This window comes from Sus scrofa, chromosome 6, assembly GCF_000003025.6.
Source record: "Sus scrofa isolate TJ Tabasco breed Duroc chromosome 6, Sscrofa11.1, whole genome shotgun sequence".
Classification (NCBI taxonomy): Eukaryota; Metazoa; Chordata; class Mammalia; order Artiodactyla; family Suidae; genus Sus; species Sus scrofa.
Genome location: NC_010448.4, coordinates 142724388 through 142747794, shown reverse-complemented (window position 1 = coordinate 142747794; position 23407 = coordinate 142724388). Strand labels below are relative to the sequence as shown.

The 23407-nt window shown below is 38.3% G+C and overlaps 1 protein-coding gene across 1 annotated transcript in view; it reads left to right on the top strand.

Moving 5' to 3' along the window:
- The window catches only part of LRRC7 (leucine rich repeat containing 7), a 538317-nt gene extending 526198 nt beyond the window's left edge, over nucleotides 1-12119 (top strand). Inside the window, 1 exon segment of the mRNA XM_021096484.1 lies at nucleotides 9210-12119. Within this exon segment, the coding sequence (XP_020952143.1) occupies nucleotides 9210-9317 (108 nt within the window). The 3' untranslated portion in view covers nucleotides 9318-12119.

The following is a 23407-nucleotide window of genomic DNA, read 5'->3' as shown; positions in this document are numbered from 1 at the left end:
TAAATATAGAAAATGTATTAGTTATAGTTGAAAAGATGACTAGATTGGAAAAAGAATATATTGTACTTTATACTTAACATGACTCACAATTATAACCTACAGCTCACTTGTAAGTACACTGAATTCTAGGCTATCATGGTAGCCAATCCCTACCCTCTTCATTTACCTACCCCACCCCTTCCTCAGGCAAGAGCCCAACTTGGGCAGGAGAAGAAGGAGTAAAAGATTTATAGTTAGGGCGTTCCCGTCATGGCTCAATGGTTAATGAATCCGACTAGGAACCATGAGGTTGCGGGTTCGATCCCTGGCTTTGCTCAGTGGGTTAAGGATCCGGCGTTGCCATGAGCTGTGGTGTAGGTTGCAGATGCGGCTCAGATCCTGAGTTGCTGTGGCTCTGGTGAAGGCTGGCAGCTACAGCTCCGATTATACCCCTAGCCTGGGAACCCCCATATGCCGCAGGAGCGGCCCTAGAAAAGGCAAAAAGACCACACACACACACACACACAAAGATTTATAATTAATTTATGGCATTCAGTTCTATTTTACCAGGCATGAAGAAAGAAAACCCCAGACTTTTAAAGGTTCTCATTGAGTTGGAGAATTCAAACATGGACAGGGCTTGGAGTGGGGGTGGAGGTGAGGAGAAGATAGTGAGTGATAGCTTTCAACGTTCAGAATGAAAAAAGAAAGTTTAGACTTCCCAGAAGTCTAAATGAAATAAATGTCTGTGGATGGCTGTGTCAGTGGTATACAGATATACAGTTCTCTATCTGTATACAACCACTGAATCAAACCTTACCCTTTTTTTTTTTTTTAAATGGCCATACCGACAGCATTTGGAAGTTCCCAGGCCAGGGACTGAATCTGACTGAGCTGCAACTGGGGCAAAACCAGATCCTTTAACCCCCTGTGCTGGACCAGGGATTGAACCTGTGCCTCCACAGTGACCCTAACCACTGCAGTTGAATTCTTAACCCTCTGCGCCACGGCAGGAATTCTAAACCTTCCTTTTCTGAATGGAAATTGTATACCTCTTTTAATGACCAGCTGCTAACAGTACTATCTTATCAAAGTTTATTTATTCAACAAAGTTAAACAAATGAAATGCTTTCAGGAAGCCATAATTAGTGTTGCAAATGCCATGCGCTAAATCTCATGCCCTTTACTTGTAGAAGAGTTTATTTCATACTTGTAGTCTTTTACTTAGTTTTCCAGACCACCAAGAGGAATGCCTCTGGATCCAGGCACATTGCCTGAGCAGGAAGCCATAGGTAACAGTTCGACTGTCTAGGAAATATTTAGACCAAAAGAAACGAAATTCAAAAAGTACAGCAGACTTATTCAGTATAGAATAGCCTCTCCCAATGGAATCCCTTAAGATCCTTTTTTTTTTGCCTTTTAAGGGCTGCACTTGTGGCGTATGGAAGTTCCCAGGCTAGGGTCAAATTGGAGCTACAGCTGCCGGCCTACACAGCCACAGCAACATGGGATCCGAGCAACGTCTGCGACCTACACCATGGCTCACAGGAACACCAGATCCCCAACCCACTGATGGATACCAGGGATCAAACCCACATCCTCATGGATACTAGTCGGATTAGTTTCCCCTGCACCACAACAGGAATTCCAAGATACCTTTTTTTAAAAAGGGTTCTTTACTCACAGAAGTTTCATAGCCACCTTAGATTCTATCTCTTATTTCAGAATTTCACAATGTTCTAATGTTCTGAGAACTTGAAAGATCTTATAAACTTATATTTCCTGACATATTTAACTATACAACCCTCTTCACCAACAACATCAATTAATTACTTCCAGAGAACATACTTAGGGGAATGTCTCTTACAGAAGCAATTAACTGAGTCCATGGCTTTATTCCCGAGAGTATTCATGCTCCTAATTATTATCATGAGTCGTTAAGAATGGTTTAGAATATGCGTAATTCTCTAAATTTTAAAAAATTTCTCCCCAGGAAGGCTACAAAATAGGAGAATTTTTAGTTATGGTTAAAATGAAATGGGAGGCCCTTAAAGAAATAAACTTTTAAGTATTTGGAAATTTCACCAAACATTTTCCAACAAGGCTAAATTGGTTAACATTTTTTTATAATTGACCTTTTTTGGTGGTTGAAAATCAAAAACAATGGAGAAGTTTGGGGAAAGGCAGGTGCTAGGGGTGAGGGAGACGGGGTTCAGCATCATGTAACTCCCAGGGTTCAGAGAAATTATCATTTATAATGGTAAAATACATTGGAAAAATGTTTTTAAAATACAGCATGGTTAGAAGACAAACAAAAATAAGTTTTTAAATGGGTATGCTTTTCTATGCTGGAGTTTCACTGCATATCTTTATCCATTTGGTTTGTTATTCATGTATAAAGTTCAATACAGATTCAAAAAATAATATTTAGATACTGAGTAAAACACGAAGACCAATTTTAAAAAGTTAAATTCATTAAGCCGGCTCTAACTTCCAAAATTTGGCCAAAATAAAAATAATATTAAGCACCCACATTGTGTCATTTATAACACACATCAACCCTGCAAGTTATCTATTGTTGACAGAGGTTAATTTATTTGAGCTTTTTCTATTACATGATACTGATTCCACTGGAGAAAATTTTACTGATAGCATCATATTCATCACGTTTTCTATTTATTGATTTGGAAAATATGCATTAAATGCCCATTATGTACAAAGTATTGTGCTGAGCAATGTGGACAATGTAACTAAGTTTCTACCTTTACCCAACCTAGCCCAGGAAGTAGACATGAGTTAAGAGAGATGGGAAAAAGCTGACTTCAAACGTGTGTGAAAATCAATTCCCAGACTGTCTTCTTTTAACAGCAAGCTCTCCACCAAAACAGGGGCCACCTTGACTACACAGAGTTCCCTGAATATGAGAGGTTGAGTTTGTAGTTGCTTTCACGGTGAAATAAAAGAAATAAAGTTTAGCTTGTTGGGAACTGCTTATAAACCAAATTAGGGAATCATTAGCTAGGATGCTCATTCAACATGTTTGATAGGAAGAAAACTGGTATTCCAAAATCAAAGCAGGCAAGTAAGTCTCTAGCATCAGGATACTATCTTGTGGCTTCCATGCCCTGAGTTTCTATACAAATAATTGACAAAGTCTTCAGTTTGAGTCTTTTCTATCTTGCCATGTCTTTTTCTTTGAGCCTGAATTCAAGAAACATTAAGCTGCAGTAGGTGTGCACTTAAGACAGAAGAGAAATTCTTATCTGTGTTTTATTCCATGAGAAAATTTTACTACTACAGTAAAACCCACTAAAACTTCAAACTTTCTCACACTTAAAAAATGCAGTGTAAATTTTTCACTGGAACTCTCTGAGAGTTTAAGGTCCGCAGTTCAGATTTTTGATAGAAAGGGAAAATTTTCAAAAGACTTGGCATATAGTCAACATAGTATTGATTACACAGTATAGTCAGCCCTAACTACATCCTAATATTTAATGAGTACTCTCTCAAATTAAAATTCTGCAGTGGGACATAATTTCGGGTAATATGAAACAATTATAATTTCCTAAGATTCCCACTGTTTGGTTTCATAATGTCTGGCTATCAGGATTAGAGAACTGGAAGAACTTGCCCCATAATTGCTATGTATTTTCATATTCCCTCATCCCAAGAGCTACAGGCATTCAAAGTACACTATATTAATGTACCAATATACATATCTAACACACAAAATTCATGTGTACTGGCCCTTTAAATGTCCGTTGAAGGTGAGTGTAAATCCATTCAATATCACATTCCAAGTCTCTAAGCTCATTTCTCTTTTAGATTCTACAAAGAGTAACGCTGTCCTTTTTATTGAATAATCCCACCAATGTTGTGGCCAAGGCTTTTCAAAAACTAGTTTTTAAAAATTTCAAGCTTTGGAGTTCCCGTCGTGGCGCAGTGGTTAACGAATCCGACTAGGAACCATGAGGTTGCGGGTTCGGTCCCTGCCCTTGCTCAGTGGGTTAATGATCCGGCGTTGCCGTGAGCTGTGGTGTAGGTTGCAGACACGGCTCGGATCCCACGTTGCTGTGGCTCTGGCGTAGGCCAGTAGCTACAGCTCCGATTAGACCCCTAGCCTGGGAACCTCCATATGCCGCGGGAGCGGCCCAAGAAATAGCAAAAAAGACAAAAAAAAAAAAAAAAAAAAACAAAAATTTCAAGCTTTGAGTCATAGGGGTACAACAGAATTTATGGGAGAATTACAGCATCCTCTGGAGAATTTCTGTAGTTTAAACATCCATAATTTATCCACTTAAGACATTTACCAGAAGAACATCAAAGATAAATTCAGGAAGGAACAAGAGGATGAAATCCTGAAACGAGTGTGTTTTACAGTGAATTGATGAGCTGTAATTGCAAAGCTCTTACGTTTTGTTGGAATTGCAAATATTTTCATTAACTCTCTATCTTTTCATGTCTACATCATGCAAAAGGGCAATTTAAAAACATTTTGTGACACAGATGTCAAATGGAATTAAAACAAGGAAGGGTATCTCTGGAAATAACATAAAAATTATCGTAAAGTGACCCCTTATACTTTCAAATCAGCTAAAGCCAAAAACCCATTAATTATACATTCTTGAAGCATAAAATTTTCAGAATATCTTTTCTTTCCTAGATTTTTTTCTTTTTAACTGCATTTCATAAGCCATTCACTTATTTCTCATTTTTCATTGTTACAATTTCTTCAAAATTGCACACATTTTGTTATAATCCATGACAGTCTGTGTGGCAACATATTTCTTTTTTTTTCTTTTGAGGGCTGCACCTGCAGCATATGGAAGTTCCCAGGCTAGAGGCTGAATCAGAGCTTCCAGCCTACATCACAGTTACAGCAATGCCAGAACTCAGCTGTATCTGTGATCTACACAACAGCTCACAGCAACGCTGGATCCTGAGAGGGGCCAGGGATCAAACCTGTGTCCTCATGGATACTAGTGAGATTCTTAACCTGCTGACCCACAACAGGAACTCTGTAGCAACATATTTGAGAACTTTATTAATTTAGCATTTATTCTTCAAATAATCACTTGTGATAGAACATGATAGAAGAAGATAGTATGAGGAAAAGAATGTATATGTGCATACATTTTACATATATGTAAAACTGGATCAGTTTGCTGTACAGCAGAAATTAACAAAATATCATAAATCAACTATAATAAAAAAATTTTTTTAAGCCAAATCAGGAGTTCCTGACATAGCTCAGTGGTTAACAAATCCAACTAGGAACCATGAGATTGCAGGTTCGATCCTGGCCTTGCTCAGTGGGTTAAGGATCCTTTGTTGCTGTGAGCTGTGGTGTAGGTCGCAGACGCAGCTCGGATCCAGCATTGCTGTGGCTCTGGTGTAGGCTGCCAGCTACACCTCTGACTAGACCCATAGCCTGGGAACCTCCATATGCTGCAGGTGCGGCCCTAGAAAATGCAAGAAAGAAAAAAAAAAAAGCCAAATCATCTTTTGCATTTGTATTATACACGTATTCAAAATATCAAATGTGTAGCTATAGATTAGATGCATTTGTTTCAAAGCATCCTTGGATTTATACTCTGCAATTAATATTGCATAGTATCTGCCTTTATTTCCTCAGTTCTATTCACACACGCAAAACCTTTAGAGTTGAGGGAGTTCCCTGGTGGTCTAGTAGTTAGGACTTGGTGTTTCACCGCTGTAACCTGGGTTTAATCCTTGGTCCAGGAACTGTGATTTCCCCATCAAGCCACTGCACACCATGGCCAAAAAGAAAAAGAAAAGAAAACCTTTCTAGTTGAAATGTTATGATTCTTTTGGTCTTCATTTTAATTGGAAAAGCCCTACAGATACATAGTAGTAGCATAATTGTCTGATTCCCAGTTTGACCCATCAAAGATGTAAGCCAGGTAACATATGCACTTTAACAAACACAATATAAATTCTCTTTGCTCTTCTGTCCTAAGGAAGAAGAAAGTTCTCGAAAACCGAGATTCTCTCTCCTCCTTCCATTCAAACCCTTCTTCCAACCCCTTCTGCCATTGCCTCCCCTGGCATCATAGTGGCCCACATCGAGAAACAGCTCAATTAATCTTAAAACATGAATTCATTTAATGAACCTAAACATTTGTTTTGACCTGACAACACCCAATGAAATGAATTTTGTCAAGACTCAGAGAGTTGAGACATAAATTCTCATCTAACCCCTAGCTGTGTGAGCTTGGCTATTTCATGTAATCTCTCTGATCCTCACATTTTCATCTTTTAAAAAAGTTAAAGTTAATGAAACAAGAAAAAACAAGTTCCTTCCTTTGACATTTTGTCCTTCTATTCTTGTGGCTTAATACAAATTATGTGTCTTAAATTCAAGGGAGTAATAGTGAAATAATATGAATAGTAGCAGCTAACATTTATCAGTTGTTTATAGTGTGCCAGGCCCTGTCCTAAGCACTTGACCTGTATTAATTCTTTTAGCCTTTAATAAACTTTCTAAAATAATTTGCCTTCTGGTCTTTCAGAATCCTTCTGGTAACTGAAGCCATTCCCAAGCAGTCCTAGTTGCGGTCTTTTAAATAGGCCTCTTGAGATCTGAGATCTGATCAAAGCTCTGGCTTAGATCCAAAACATTTCTGGGGACTAGAATTACAGGTAGAGTCCTAATGTTTATTTGACTCAGTGATCTAATTTATCAACCTACATATTTCCTTATGAGAAATCAGCTCGATTTGAGTTTACAACTTTATAAACTACCATTTGTGCTTGCAAAGCATGAAAACTAAAAGCCAATGCTTTAATGCCATATTAAAAGCTAATTTATACAAGGGGTCTCTCTAGCCTTGAATCAGAACCTGGATGTGGACCTGAACATCTTGAAGCCTGGTTTATTGGAAATGGACCAAGATTCAAGGCCAGAATTAATCTAACTATGCTTTTCTCTGCTCTTTCCTCTCTACTGCAGAAAACTAGGGTTGATTGAAGCCGCTAAAAATGACTTGATCCTCTTGGCTTTCCTGATACTTTTATGAGCACTCTACCATGATGCCTTTCAGGATCACCCTTTCCAGTTCTCCTCCTGCCAGTTTTCCTGTTCCCTCCCCTTCAAAGCACTGGTACCCAAGAGAATGCCTATTCTTTAGATCAGCTATCAGGCTAGAGCCAGCTTCCTGCTGTCCTCTGGCAGGAAGGATTGGGTCCTGTTTCACCTTGCCCTCTCTCACTTCAGATAGATGTACCTAGATGCTTAGGTCAACAACAAATTCTGTCTTTTCCGTTCTGCTCTACCATCCAAAGCAACAACCCCATTCTGCTTCCCCTAGTTAGATTTCCTTCCTTTCACAGTGCTCCCTTTTAAACTGAATTTCTCAATAAACCTCTCAGTATTCCATGTGGTAAAAGCCAGACTACAGTAAAAGCCTAGCCTCTGCTGCCACTCTGACCTCCTTCCTGAACCGCAGTCTCTTATTTCTAAATATGTGAACAACATTTTCCTTGCATGTGTCATCAGTATCACAATTTACATTGTCTTCTCTTGCCTACTCTTCCTCCAAGGTTCCCATTTTCCGTTAATGGCATTACCATTTGAATCTTGTTTGCTTCTTATACTCTTATCCAGTCAGATGCCAAATTTATAGATTCTACCCTAAGAGTTTTACCCTTTTTAATCTATTTCCTCTCAAGCTTCACTGCCCAAGCAGATAGTCTAATTTAGTCTTTTCATTTTTGAGAAAGTTCACATGTAGCTACAATACAATGAAGCCACAGTTAAAACTGTAAGAATGAGAGGTTCAGCATTTCTGTAGATTTTAACTTAGGACTAAATGTTATTTATACCAGTATTTCTCAAATAAGTGAAATTAAACCTGTTAGGAATCCACATGAGAATGACAGCTTTGCAACCACAGTAAAGAAAAAAATATTATGTTAGGAGGTGATACAGCAGCAATTTTAAGGAAAAAGTGTTCATTGTTTCATCATGATCAGTGAAATATCAGTTCAAATCACTGAAAGCAGTTGTGAGGTATTATATCAGTGAAGTATTGAGAGAAATAATTAGAAGGAATATTGTGATATCAGATGATTCATCCCAAGCTGCGTGACCTTAGTCATGTTGCTTGGCCTCTCTGAGGTGTAGCTCTTTCATTTATAAAGTAACAGGATTAGCCTAGCTCACACAGAAACTAATTCATTTCTGGATGGGATTGAGAATTACTGGTATAAATAATGAATATACTTGCATTTAACAATGAGGGAAGAGGCCCTCATACTAAGTGAAGTCAAGTCAGAAAGAGAAAGACAAATACCATATGACAACACTTATATCTGGAATCTAATATACGGCACAAATGAACCTTTCCACAGAAAAGAAACGCATGGACTTGGAGAACAGACTTGTGGTTGCCAAGGGGGAGGGTGAGAGAGTGGGATGGAGTGGGAGTCTGGGGTTAAGAGATGCAAACTATTGCATTTATAGTAGATAAACAATGAGATCCTGCCGTATAGCACTGGGGACTATATCTAGTCACTTATGATGGAGCATGAGAATGTGAGAAAAAGGAATGTATATGTGTATGTGTGACTAAGTCACCTTGCTGTACAGTAGAAAATTGACAGCACTGTAAACCAGGTATAGTGAAAAAAATAAACATCATTAAACAATGAGGGAAATAAAAATTATCCTTTTAATATAAAAATATATAAATCGGAGTTCCCGTCGTGGCGCAGTGGTTGACGAATCCAACTAAGAACCATGAGGTTGCAGGTTCAATCCCTGGCCTTGCTCAGTGGGTTAAGGATCTGGCGTTGCCGTGAGCTGTGGGAACCTCCACATGCCGCAGGAGCGGCCCTAGGAAAAGGCAAAAAGACAAAAAAAAACAAAAAACAAAAAACAAAAAACCATATTTCAGGTGTATCTGTCTGTTACTCACCAGTGTTTCTCTATGATTAGCCTAGTGGCTAGGACTATGCTAGGACAGTCTTAAGTAGGATACACTAGAGACTTGATAAATACGTGCTGAATTAATAAGTTGAGTTGAAGCGTGGTGAAGGTAATTAGCTGTTTCTATAGCTGCAATTCTATAGTTGCACTTTCTATAGCTGGATTTTAAAAACAGATGACTTTTGGTTGCTTAATACTCCCTTGAATCTTATTATTATAAACAATGATAGAGTGATAAGTATCTTACACTGATCATCCTGTTTTATTTGTGTATTTACAGGCAAACGGACATAGTTTTGTACATATGGAACATGAAAAAGCTGTATTACTACTGAAGAGTTTCCAGAACACAGTAGACCTAGTTATTCAACGTGAGCTTACTGTCTAAATATTTTTTATAAATAGTGAAGATACGTCTAGCCAGACCTAATGTTCAAAAATAAATTTATACATAGAAACAAACTTTGCCAATTGCTGGACCAATGGCAAACATTAGTGCCAAATGTATAATACTACATGTTAGCATTGATCATCCTTAAAAATGTTAACTATATAAATATGATGTTCATGTGGTTATGTATTAGTTTTAACTGTCAGCCTCTGGCTGTGCATTGGTGCAGTTTTGTTTTTGTTCTTGTTTTTTTTTTTAATCAAATAAGTTTCTTCTCGAAGTGGATTTCATATAATTTCAGAGCACGGAAGCACACACAAGCTCTTTACGAATTCTGCTCTCCATCAGAAACACTGCCTCAAAGTTGTATATGCCTTTATATAGAAAATACAAATATAAAGAATTGTAATTCCCATAAAATATTTCTAGCACAAGGTATATGTTGGCCTATATACAAAAAGAATATAGAGAAAAAAAACAATATTTTCATAAACTAAACATCTCGGATTGAGAAAGAAAATATATCTTAAAATAAGACTTTACTATATTGAATCTTTTTTCAATAAAAATTACATGATAATGCCTTATGAAAGTAACTGTACATATGGTATAAAGTGTTTATATTTGGTTCCATATTCATTTGCTAAATTCTCATAACACAGAGTGAAATATTTCATAAATTAGCCATTTATCTCTGGGACCCAAATAAAAATAGGACAAACTAATTTGTTCAATGCCTTCAGCTAATTACAATACATGCAGAGTTAAGAAACAGACTAAAGGTCATTATAGATAAATCTTTTTCACCACAAATTTAAGCAGTGAATGATGGGTGGCAGGAAAGGTGTTGCTTTATTTCTTTCAAGTCTATGTTGATTATAAACTGTAGCCTCTGTGATTTCTTTACTTGTAAATGTGGAATTTCTTTGTGTGTTGCTTTATCCAATTTGCTACTTTTAAATCATTTAAAATGAGTTTGGGGTATTGATAAAATTTATCATTAAGAAAGACTATTGTTAGAAAGTTATAGTGGGTGATAAAATAAACTTTGGTATTTAAATATGAAACTTCAAATATAATTTCTCAGAGCCATGGTCTACCTGTGTTATTAATTTGAGTGCCTGTTTTTGAAGGCAGAAATGGAGAAAATACTTTTTTACCCAAAAGTTTCAAAGTGTATAAAATCTCAAATTCTGTCTCACCAAAAACAAAGACAAGCATATTTAGTACATTATTAGTTATTTTTACATTGGAACTGTTTTCCTCTATAAATGATTAAAAAGTCACTTTATAATCCTTTAAAAATATTTCTTTTATATATTTGTCATTAATTTGATTAAAATATTAATTTGAAATTCCAGAATAATTTCCCAGAGTGGGTTATAGGCAACCTCTCTCATATTTTCACATAGCTCTTTTTTTAAAAAAAATATATATATAATGAATTTCCTTTACTTGCTAGTGTTCCAAGTATTTTGTTAAGATTTTCACAATACTGTCATATATTAATATCACCAAAGCTCTGAGAGTAATATTTGTAAGTTAACTGTTTTATGGGGATATTGAAAATATTGTATTTTTGTAGGGTCTATTAAAATGAGTGTCACTTATTAGAAGTACAGTGGTATTTTTTTGGCAATAGAATTTGTCACTTGAAGGCAAATGATACTTCACTTTATAAATGATGCACTAATTTTGATGTTGCTTTATGTCAGGGTAACATTATATTATGATTTTATAGGCTTTGACATTCAGCAAATGATTAAATGTTTAACCAGTATGCTTCCCAGAAGTAACTTTTAAATGCATTTTAATATATGGACAATTTCTGATGAGAAATGTCTTTCAGAGCCTAATTTTTTTCTTTGTCAAAAACTCACACCAAGCCACCCTATTCAGCCACTGTTATAGGAGGATCATCATTAAATTAAGAGAGAGGCCCTTACTGGCCCCGCAGGATCACTTAAAGGAAAAACAAACTCATGGGTATAGTTTGGTGGCAATGAAGCACTTCAAATCATCCCATTAGTTTTATTTAATATTTTATGGGCAAGGTGGGAGAAAAGCCAGAGAAGGGACTTTCCAAGTCTTTTTCTTATGTCAGATTCCCACATCAAACCCAGGGCTTCAGGAGAAGTTTCTGAGGCCAAGCTGAAAGGATCCTGATCCTAGTAAACTCCTCTACCACTCCTGATGTGTCAGCATTGTCTTGGGCCATGCTTTAATCCTTCCTGTTTTCAGGAAATGAGGAAAAGAGAAAAGGGATCCCTGACCAACTGGAAAAGAAATCTGATGTGCCAAAGCACCTCATTGTCAATGGTACTGCCATGCTGCATGCTGAAAAAAAGGCAGGTAATAATGAAAAGAGGCATTTTTTTTTTTTTTTTTTTAGGTTGACTGAAAAAAAAAAATCACTAACCAGTTAAAGGGGGAAGAAAAAATCTAATCAATTCCATGAGTGCCCAAAACCAGTAGCACACTGATTGTTGAGTATTGGCTTTTTTGGAACAACTGGTTTTGATGCCTGAAATTAGAATCTGGTTTATGTTCACAAAAAACAAACAATAGTTAAGGATGTATGCCTTTAAGAAAGAAAGAAAGAAAGAAAGAAAGAAAGAAAGAAAGAAAGAAAGAAAGAAAGAAAGAAAGAAAGAAAGAAAGAAAGGAGAAAAGAAAGAAAATCAACGGCCACAAAAAAAAAAAAAAAAAAAGAGTGGAATTCATTCTGACGCCAATTGACCTACCTTGGTCTTTGATTTGTACTGGGATCTTTCTGCTGAGGAAGCTGTCTCTACCTGACAGATCAGTAAGACACAATGGAGGGGAATGAGAAAAATCAGAGGTGGAAAGAATCAGCACTAAAAATGATTAATAGAACTGCTGCAGATTTTGCAAGCCAAATATGCGTTAGTTTAAAATAGTTTTTTAAACTATTTTACATGGCTTATCATACATTGTTACAAAAGCTCTCATGATAGACAATTCCAGCCTGCCAAACAATACAAGCTACCTAAACAAACATAGTGATTTCAAAATATAAGGGTACTTTTCACAAGGAATATTGAAAGTCAGTATAATATACAAACATTTGCATCATGCTAATTTATTGTTCATCAAAACCTATAAAATATGTGTGTCGTAGTTAATAAGAATTGTAATTACAGAGATGTCAAACAACCTTCGTTGTTTCTGGTCCTTACGTTGGATTACCACCTTCAAGAAGGAAAACAGTTTTAAAGAGAGGGTAACAAATCAGCGTTAACTAGTTTTTAATCTTAACGATGATTACACATATATTATCAGTAATATAATTACTTTTTAAAAGTAGGACGGAATATCTTAGTGAGCTAAAGAGAGGAAATATTCAAAGGGAGGAAACCTTTGAAGAAATTAGTTTTATATATTTAAATATTAGGTGAAAAGTATCTGACTTTGGCGAAATGATTGATGAAGGAAGCTAGAAAACATTTTACTTTTAATTATAAAATTAATATCTCCACCACAACTTAAAGCTTTGGAAAATATACTGTGTTTGTCAAATTGTATTTCCATTGGCTTTTAAGGCTCTCCCCAATAAATTTCTGCCCCTCTTTGGCACACAGATCAAGAATGTCTACTCTGGAGGTCCCGTGTGGCACAGTGGTTAACGAATCTGACTACCGTGTGGCACAGTGGTTAACGAATCTGACTAGGAACCATGAGGTTGCAGGTTCGATCCCTGCCCTTGCTCAGTGGGTTTACGATCCGGCATTGCGGTGAGCTGTGGTGTAGGTCGCAGACGCGACTCGGATCCCGCATTTCTGTGGCTCTGGTGTAGGCCGGCAGCTACAGCTCCAATTAGACCCCTGGCCTGGGAACCTCCATATGCCGCGGGAGCAGCTCTAGAAAAGGCAAAAAGACAAAAAAAAAAAAAAAAAAAAAAGTCTACTCTGACGAATATACTCTTAACAAAAGGCACTACAAAATAAGCAGATAAAAAGCCATGTTGGCATAGGACTATTGCTCTAAGTTTTTGGTAAAGTCAATCAGCCAACATGTTTGACTAATTCCTGACGCACTGACCAAATAGCAGATTAACTGAAATACATGGTCAGTAAAAAGTTATGCAAATAATGCACTCTAATAAGTTAAGAAGATGGGTCCTTTAAGTAGTATCAAGAAAAGTAGGGTTGCGTTTCCCTAACGTTCCTCTCATAGAAATGCTAAATCTTTCTGAGTCTTAATAAAATTTTCAAACACTGGGTTGGTGATGTGCCCTCTCTTATGGTTGTAGTTATCTGATCATCCGAGAATTGAGGGGAAATCTTCAGATTCAAGATCATTTGCATGAACTTTTTTCCTTAGCAATACACCTTTCATTTAGAAAAGCATCCTGGGAGTTCCCATTGTGGTCAGTGGAAACGAACCCAACGAGTATCCTTGAGGACGTGGGTTCAATCCCTAGCCCTGCTCAGTGGGTTAAGGATCCAGCGTTGCCCCAAGCTGTGGTGCAGATGCGGCTCAGATCCTGTGTTGCTGTGGCTGTGGTATAGGCCAACAGCTATAGCTCAGATTCATCCCCTAGCCTGGGAACTTCCATATGCCACAGGTGTGGCTCTAAAAAGGAAAAAAGAAAAGAAAGAAAAGAAAAGCATCCTGACTTGGTCCAGAATGTATTTCCCCTTCACTCAGCAAGACACCCCCCTTCCCCCACCAAATATCCATTATAGCAAGAAAATAGGATGTGGGCTGTGGAAAAATAAATGTGCAGCATAGAAAGCATGTTGGTTAATATTATAGGCGATCCTGGGTGTCCACTCTCCTAGGCATCCTTTCAGCTTCATTTGATCTAAAGTATTCAGAGGAGTATTTTTGAACACCCCACTGTTCAGAACTAAGGCAGATGCAGTCACATCTTCTAGTTGTGTTCTGAATCTGCTGAGGGTGTTTCTCTTTCCAGTATGCAAAACCGACCTCTCTTCATTGCTGCTGTTGCTGCTATAGATCCATTCCTCCAATTCCCCATGATGTTCCAAAGGCAGTGGATGGCTGCTTGTATCCCGCTGACACAAGGATAAGAGGCCCCCTTAGAGTTCTGTTTGGAGACCCCTGAGTATCAGCTGATGGTTCCAGCTTCCAAGTGGGAGGAACTTCCTTGGATGATCAAGGAACCTGATTAGTTGCTTTAACCAAAGCTCAAAGCATGATGTCTCTGACAACATCAAACAAAGCTTATGCACAAGGGTGAGCGTGGCAATGCCTTAATAGAACTGTTCTGTTTTCAAAATGTTGAATTTTACATATTGAGGACTCTCTCTGAACCTCCCAGCTGATTTTTATGGGAGGTTCCAATCTTCCTCACCTTTGACACCGTCTGCAAGAAAATGGCTTGGAAACACTGCCTGTAAGGGTATAAACTGTATGACTTTTACTTTGGAGAATGCAAGGATTTCTGATAAATGGATGGTGAAAGTTCACTCCAAGTTTTTATTAAAAAGAATAAATGAAGGAGTTCCCAGGTGGTGCAGTGGGTTAAGGATCTGGCATTGTCACTGTATCAACCCAGGGTCACTGCTGTGGTGATCTCTGGCCCGGGAACCTCCACATGCCACAGGTATGACAAAAATAAAAAAGAATAAATGAAAACCTAGGAATATTGAAGCCCTTGGACTTTTAACTGTGTGATTATCATCATTTTCCCTGAGAGCAGTTCTATGGGAAGTAAGGAGAGAAAAACAGACAAGGAAAATAATTCACTGGCTCCAACTTTAGAAGCATTACTTCATCTGGTAGTGTTTCCCCTGTTTGGTTTTGGGCAACAGTCAGCTCACACTTTGTAACAACCCACTGAGTGCCAAGCAAGCTAGGAAGCCGGCCTGAATGTGAGGCAGACTCTGCAGCCGCACCAATACCTCCCTAAATTTTCCTGGGCTGCAAAACCCTCTTTCTTTGCCTAATTTTGTTTGTGTTTGTTCGCAGCACCTCAGAGTAGAAGACTGTGCAATTCAATAGTGTTTATGAAGAACGCACTGAAATCCTGTTACTTTTGTTAGTCTGGTGTTGGAGCCAGTGTAGGCCTCCTCTGCACCTCCTCCCCACCCCCCGCAAAACCCAAGGGTCAAATTTCTACAGGTGTGATTTTTCAAACCTGGCATAATTTTCTTTTCTCCTTAAAAAAAAAGTTTTAAAATGTCTCGTTCTTTAAGCTAGCATAAGTTTCAATGTGTCTAGGAATGAGTATTGAGAAAAAAGTTAAATGAATCATCCAATCTTTTTCTACTTTTGAAAAATACATGTGATTTTTCTTGAAACTATCACCGTTGCCCAATTGTATTATTTGTGCCAGTTTCTTTAAAATAACATGGTGTGTTAGCAGCCTACAAGTAGTTAAGTATCTCTTTACTTTGAGTAAAAGTATAGAGACTTTTATTTTCATCAGCAAATTCTGTAATTCCTCCATAGGAGAACAATTACTGTAGCTGAATCTCAGATGCCTAAGGTATGTCTTTCATAAATTCAAAACATTTGGGGGACATTTTATTGAAGAATTTAACAAAAGCGTTAAATGCAATGTTTATAAATATTTGTTGAGCATCGACTAGATACCAGGCACTGCAAGGGCTATAACATGGTCTCCTCTGCACAGAATCTTACAATCAACTGGAAAGATGAGAGAACTTCCAGATCAAAGGCAGTACAAGGCAATGTGGTGAGTCCCTTTGTCCCCACCCTCAGCCCGTGGATCTCAAATGGAACCAGCATTTTTAGTCAACTCGCTTTGGGGTTTGCGCATCGTTGTTCCATTTGAAGCTGCACGTAGGTCTCCCTACTGCATCCTATGGCCTTTGGGAAGCCGCTCTGAAGGTTTCCCTAGACTTAGGACAGTATTTGATGGGTTAGAAGTGGCAACAGTGGATGCCTTACTGGACAATATAAATGGCAACTGTAATCCCTTAAATCTGGAATAGAATTTTGCTAGTTTGTTCATTCCCAAAGAAGAGACTATTAGAATAAGTGAATGTCCCTCAACCAGCATTGTGTCTATACACCCCCAACACAATGGGGGAAAGAGATGGAATTCAGTGTTATAAAAGGCTTGGCATGTTTGATTGAAGAGATTCTTCTATGCTAAATGTCCCCAATGGTCCTTCCTATGACTACTGCCCCTAATCGACTATTCCAGGGTGCATGTGAGTCCATAGGATCCAGTCTTAGAATGACCCACTCAGAAATGCAATGAGTTGAATATTCACTCATCTGACTGCACTTCATGTTGACTTACTTCACTCCCTCATTGTGGTGAAGAATATTTTCATGGTGTGCTATTTAGCCCGTCCTGTGAAAACACTGTTTGCATGAGGTTGGATCACACCTATTCACATATCATAGACACCTGTTTATTCTACCAAGGAAAGTTTTGATTACCTGAATCTAGGAAATGCTTGTTTTTCTTCACCCAGTCTAGACACGCTTGGTGTTTAGACACCTAAAAGTCCTTACTTTTCACTGAGTACTTTCCTATTTCAGCCTTTGCCCACAATGCTTTCTCTACTGGAATGGCTTCCTCAACCCTCCCCTTTCTGAATTATCAAAATTACAGGCAGCCTTCAGGGTTCAGTTTGAGCATCACCAGAAAATGTTCCCTACTCTTAATTGGAAGAAATGTCTCTTCTTCAAATGAATACCATCATGCTATTTTTTGAATACTTTATAGTACTTCTCACTTTCCACCGAAGGTCATATAGAGGCTTGATATACATTTGTTCTTTCTCTCCTGTCACCTGCACAGTCCTTGAAAGGATCAGACAAAACTTAAAAGAGGCACTCTAGACAGAAGAACTTTCAGAGAGCACGTCTGGTTTTGCTTGCTTTGTATCACTTGTGCCTGTCATAGAGTCAGAAGCATAGTAGGTGCTCAATAAATATCTGTACAATGATCCAGTAGATAGGTCTGGCACATAAACACACCTAATAAATACTGAATTAATCAGGAAGATGATGTTCAATTTGCATAGTAACCTTAAATCATGAAATATGCACATCCTCAGTTCCTTCCTAATTTTCCCTTTTTTAATTCTGCCTTGTAACCCAATCCTCCTCCTGTCCTCGGCAGTTCTTCTAAGACCTTTTAGGTTCTTGTGCTGTGCTGCAACAGTTGCATTTAATTTCTCTTTCATGTGTTGTATGGACCTTAATACTGTCCAAAAAGTTTAAGAAGTGGCTTTTGTTCATTTAATCGGAGTACATCATGTCTAGCCTTTTGATTTGCTTGGGTTTTATTTCTCTTCTTGGAAGAAGTCCTGCCTATTGATGCCAGGAATCTCTTAGAGAAATGACTGCATAAGATTGAACTTACAGAGCCATGGTTTTGGTCTTATAGGCATCATAGAGAGACTCAAGACTCCTTTATTTTACCAGAGGCCCAAGGCCTGGAGAGGTACAGTGACTCTGTGAACTAAGGAGACAAAAGGACATGGTTAGATCTGGTTTTAGTTTAGGTGTTCTAGCTGTACACTGTGACTTGGGAGATTACTTTGCCAGAGCTATTTTTAAAATTTGGAGGTATGGGAGCTGTGATAGGTGATGGGGTCAGGGAAAGGCCGTTGTGAAGAGGGCATCCTCAACTTCAATTTAGCTCTAAAATTTAATGTAACTACTGCCTCATGCTGTCTGTTCTAGAATAAAGAAAAGTCTATCCTCAAGCCCGTGGCCATAGTTCTGCATGACCATATTTTCACACTGCATTTTGGATCATTTCATGGACAGATTCCACTAGCTGCATCCCTAAAGTGAAAATGACATATACTCTGGGCAGAATTTATGGGCCACTGCAAAAATTAACATGATTAACTATTTACAAAGATCACAGAAAATCCGGCAACCTTGATAAAAACCACGGTCCCCCTCCTAAACTATTATAGAGGTCAGATTCTAGCCTGTTGATCTCGAAGTAGAAAGAAAATTATTTACACTGCCATTGGCATTGCCTTCATTAGATACTTCTCTTGTAGGGGGGAAAAAATGGAATCCAGCCCCTGAAAAAAAAGTGTCTAAGTGGAGAAAACACTGGGTTAGTAAGCTTCTAACCAAAGTTCTCTGATTACTTCATAGGATCTTACTTTCTTTACAAATAAAGCATTTCCTTCTTAGCTTTCTTTCAACAATTTTTCCCAATTTTTTCTATTTGGATTTCATAGCAAACTGACTACAGAATTGAGTAAGACAGTCTCAAACATTAAATCCATTTATCATTTACTATTTTGCTTGTACTAATAATTCTAATTACCCCAACTGCCTCCTCCGCCTTTTAATTTCTTTGTTTGATGCAAATTTGATGTCTCCTCTTTATAAGAGAATTTGCTAAAAGGCTGATTATGGCTTCTTTTCATTAAATTTTATGTCTAGAAACCCTAAGTATATCTTGAAGGAAACTTCCATCATTTTCTTTGATAGTATGGTGCCTCAAACTGTTCAGATGCCTACACTTTGGTCTTATAGTTCAATGTCTATATATTTACATGAGGAAAACAATGCCAATTTCTGTTTGAACAAAAATGAAGTGAAAATGAAAAGCGTAGGAATTCCCTGGTGGTTTAGTGGGTTAAGGATCCCGCACTGTCACTGCTCTGGCTCATGTCGCTGCTGTGGTGCAGGTTTGATCCCTGGCCCAGTAACTTCTCCATGTCATGGGTGCGGCCAAAAAAAAAAAAAAAAAAAAAAGAAGAAGAAGAAAAAAGAAAAAGGAAATGAAAAGTGTAATATTAATTGCAATGAGAGAGTAACATTATTTAGAGTAGTAAGTGGGTAAGAGTATTGTAAAACTAAGAGTACTTTAAGTATTTTAAGTAAGAGTATTTTAGAAAAGTGAGTAAGAGTAAGAATAGCTGGATGAAGGAGAGAAATTAATAAGTTATTAAGGGAATAAGAATGAGAAAGGGAAAATAATAGAGAAAAAGGACTGGTAGAGAAGAACAGAAACTGGATTACAGCGATCAGACCCAAATTCAGATGCACCCTCCAGTCCCCTCGTGGCCATGCCCCTCCTTCAGACAGCCCCAGAATTCCTTCTCTCTCCCTCCCATCTCTTCTGGCCAAAAGAGTGATCTTTCAGCTCTTCTGGTAGCTTTCCTCCCTGATACTCTTCCAGTGGTGGAAAGAATTCAAAATGAAAAATAAGGCATATATTAGAAATACGTTTCATGTAATTGCCATTCATTACGAGAAACTACTTTGGTAACATAGTGGGTCATTTTTAGTCCAGTAACTTCTCAGTAAAGGAAGAATTACTAAAACTTATTTAAAAATATTGCCAGAGCACCTCTCTGTAATAAAGGTTATTATCAAACAATATAGCAGAGGTAAAGGTTCTGCCAGGAAATGAAAATGATTGTTCTATCATAAGACAGAAAAGGACCTTGAGAGGATCTGGTTCACCTATCAGCCTTCAGGGAAGAATTAAATTCCTCCAAAGAACAGGCTACTGCTTTCTTCAGTAACCCACCCTGGTAAACAATAAATCATCTGTTTCAGCCCAGTGAGACCTTCCTTTTAAATTACCAGATTCAAGTCTGACATATACTATCCTCATACACGGAACAGTTCCACATTTTTCAAGAACATGTCTGCCATTTGGAAGAACTGCCACTAGAGGGAGCCCTATATCTTATTATGTATCAAAGTCGCAGCAAGTCTGTGGCTTGCATAGCCACATTATCTCAACAGTCCTTGTTTATGCTTGCGATGGTATGTATAACTGTTACTAAAATAACTGTCTATAAACTGTTGACAAAACTCTTAACACCCCTTTCCATACTTTTTTGAGAGAATCAATTTTAAATAATGCTCTAAATTTAAACAATGCTATTAAACAATAATAGAAAAAATATTAAAAGCTTTGAGCTTGTTTTAAACAGTTCTGTCTTTTTTGACTAAACCTCCCAGGTTGTATCAACCACCCAGGACCCGTTACAGAGAGACTCTGCTCTCTCTCTGAGCCTCAAGTGAACGTGTGATTTCAAGTTTTGATATTCTAGTTGTTCGGCTTAATGATTATATCTACCAGTTTAATAGTTCTCTAACTTGCTTCTGTTTTCCAAATATTTTGTGCCTACCTATCATTATTTTAACAAACTTCCTTCAGATATGCTCATTCCAAATATGTGGAAGGATATTTGCTACAAATTATTTAAAATATGTATTTTTGAATGAGCTCTCCATAGCTTAAACATCAGGAGTTACATGAGCCTAGCATAGCCTTGGCTCTGTAATTCTAATACTAGTCCAGTATGAATGTATGTATCTGACACGTGGCAGTAACAAGGTATCTAGTATAAACTCCTAATTTTTCATTTTATCTATGTGTACAAGTAATTAGCATATTATAATCAGAATTTACTTTATTATAAAGTGAATAAGGAATATATTTCAAAATGTATCCCATAAAGTGATCATCAGATTCAAAGGGGAGTTTCCAATCTCCCCCAGTCTCCCTTCTTTCAGCCAGAATATCTGGGCGTTGCAGGCACAGAGCCCCTGGCAGCCTTGGTGGCATGTGTCTTCAAGCTATTTTGGTTCTTGGGCATTTGGAAGTCAGGGCCTCTAATGGCTAGATCACCGTTTTTAAAACCAAATGTTTCTGTTTATTCTTCTAGGTGAATTATATCCTCATCCTCAGAGCTTAGCCAGCATCCTTGTTTGGGCCTCCCCTTTGCCAAGTCCATCAAAAGCTTACTTATTTGTGAGTTCATGGCACTTCTCTGCTAACCATTTAATCTTTGTTTCTTCTAAACCCAAGCAAAAGTAGAAAGAAAACATGGGTGTTCCTTCCCAAAGTCTATGTAAAGCTATTTCAATCCTCTAGTTTGCTCCAAAGGAAACAGTTTCCTTCTGGCCACATGCTCGCCAAGTGTTCATAGCAAATTCGGTCAAACCTTCTTTGGGGGTTAGTGCTTTACACCTTCTCTATGACCTCGAGCCGGCCAATTTTAGTGCAGCATCTTGGGTTTGCTTACTAAGTATGCTTCCTCTCTTTTCAGAAAAGAAACTGATCTCCTAAACAAATTTAAATTGTACGCAGCATGGCCACACATTTTTAAGCAAATCTAGGAGGTGTCCGCAAAGAATGGTTGCATTCTTTTGAATACAACTTTTGGCTTTTTTTAGTTACCTCCCCCCCCCCCCCCATCCTTTCTCAGACTTTCAAAAGCCTTTCATGATAGGTTTGGTTATAGAATCTGGAACTAAATATTAGAATGAAAATTAGGAAGAATTTGTACTGACAATGATGAGAAAGTGAATTGAAAGCTATACTTGTCCAAGAGTGGGGTTTTTTGTTTGGTTTTGTTAAGGTGGGTGGTACTGCACTGCCTCTAGATTTTTGGCATCAGCTAGCACCTAGAATACTTTCTCGGTCACGTATGGAGAATTTTAATTTTGCATTCCTGGGAGCAATCTCAGCGGCAGCGCTTTCTATCCAGCAGTCAGCTTAGTTCTCCCAAGAACTGAGATCGCCTCAGAGCACAGGGACCTGTGGTTAATTGCTTTCACCTGGGGCTTGGAGAGACCATCTCTGTTTTACTCACCTGTACCCCCTGCTGCAGCACAAACATGGTCGTTTTCTATCTGTGCCATAAAGTAAAGAGGTTGGGAAGCTGTTTGGAGGTACAACAAATGAGAAAATCACCCAGTTTGGATTGCGGTGAGGAGCCCTAAGCAGCTGAGGGATGAAAAGAAAGCAGGGAGGGGAGTTCCCACTGTGGCTCAGAGGTTAAGAACCTGACATATGTCTGTGAGGCTGTGGCCTGGATCCCTGGCCTCGCTCAGTGGGGTAAGGACCTGGCATTGCTGCAAGTATGGTGTAGGTCACAGATGCGGCTGGGAACCCACATTGCTCCAATTCGACCCCTGGCCTGGGAACTTCCATGTGCCACGTGTGTGGCTGTCCGTAAATTTAAAAAAGGAAAAACAGAAAGCAGTGAGGAACCATTGTTTAAAATGCCTGCATCACTCCTCACAGGCTTCCCCCCTCCCACCTAGATGCTGATTGTCCAACTGTGTCACCTCCCAGCAAAATAAGTGAATGATGGACACATTCAAGACTTACTTCTATTGTCCATTAAGCCAGAAATCACCTGTAAGATGTTGTTAGTTCGTGGGCAAGTCTCATTCTCCTAATTTGATTTTTCCTCTATGTTATCATTATACAAACTGTTCTTAACTAGTAACCCTTGTCCTTACGTGTTGTCCTTCTGTTTGTTTTAAACTACCCATCTCTGAGAGCCAGCCTCTGGACCTAATTTTCAGCCACACTTGTGGTGTCATCCAACTCAGCAGGAAGTATTTTGTATTTGACAGAATCACACAGTGTGCTGATCAGGACAGATTCTCGAGCAGAGGCCGTCACTTTGCTATGCTCTTTATGAAACTATGAATGTTGCTAGCAAACGTTACAGATCTGTTGTGACCATTTTCTCAGAGAAATTCAAACTGAAGACTCTCTCCACATACACACACACACAATCAGGCACTTTTTTTTTCAGGTTTTCCCATGTTTCCCAAAAATGATAGCTAGCTGTTCTCCCTGTGACCTCAATCATTATAAAATACCAAAGACATTATAAAATGTCTTCTTTTTTTTTTTTTTTTGTCCTTCTGTCTTTTCTAGGGCCACACACCCAAAGCATATGGAGGTTCCCAGGCTCGGGATCGAATCGGAGCTGTAGCCACCGGCCTACGCCAGAGCCACAGCAACATGGGATCCGAGCCGCATCTGTGACCTACACCACAGCTCACAGCAATGCCAGATCCTTAACCCACTGAGCAAGGCCAGGGATCAAACCCGCAACCTCGTGGTTCCTAGTCAGATTTGTTAACCACTGAACCATGACAGGAACTCCTTCTTCTTTTCTTTTTAAACTTACCATAAATATGCCCAGCACATTTACCTACACCCCTACAGCAATATATACTCAGAATATTCTCCCAGGCTTGTACGTGGGTTTGAATAGATGGATAGCTTAGAGAGGTGGTTAAGGAATTCTTTTCTAAGTAAGATTTGTCCTTTAGCCACTCTGTGTTTATCCTTTAAGAACAATTATCCCTGATTAAAA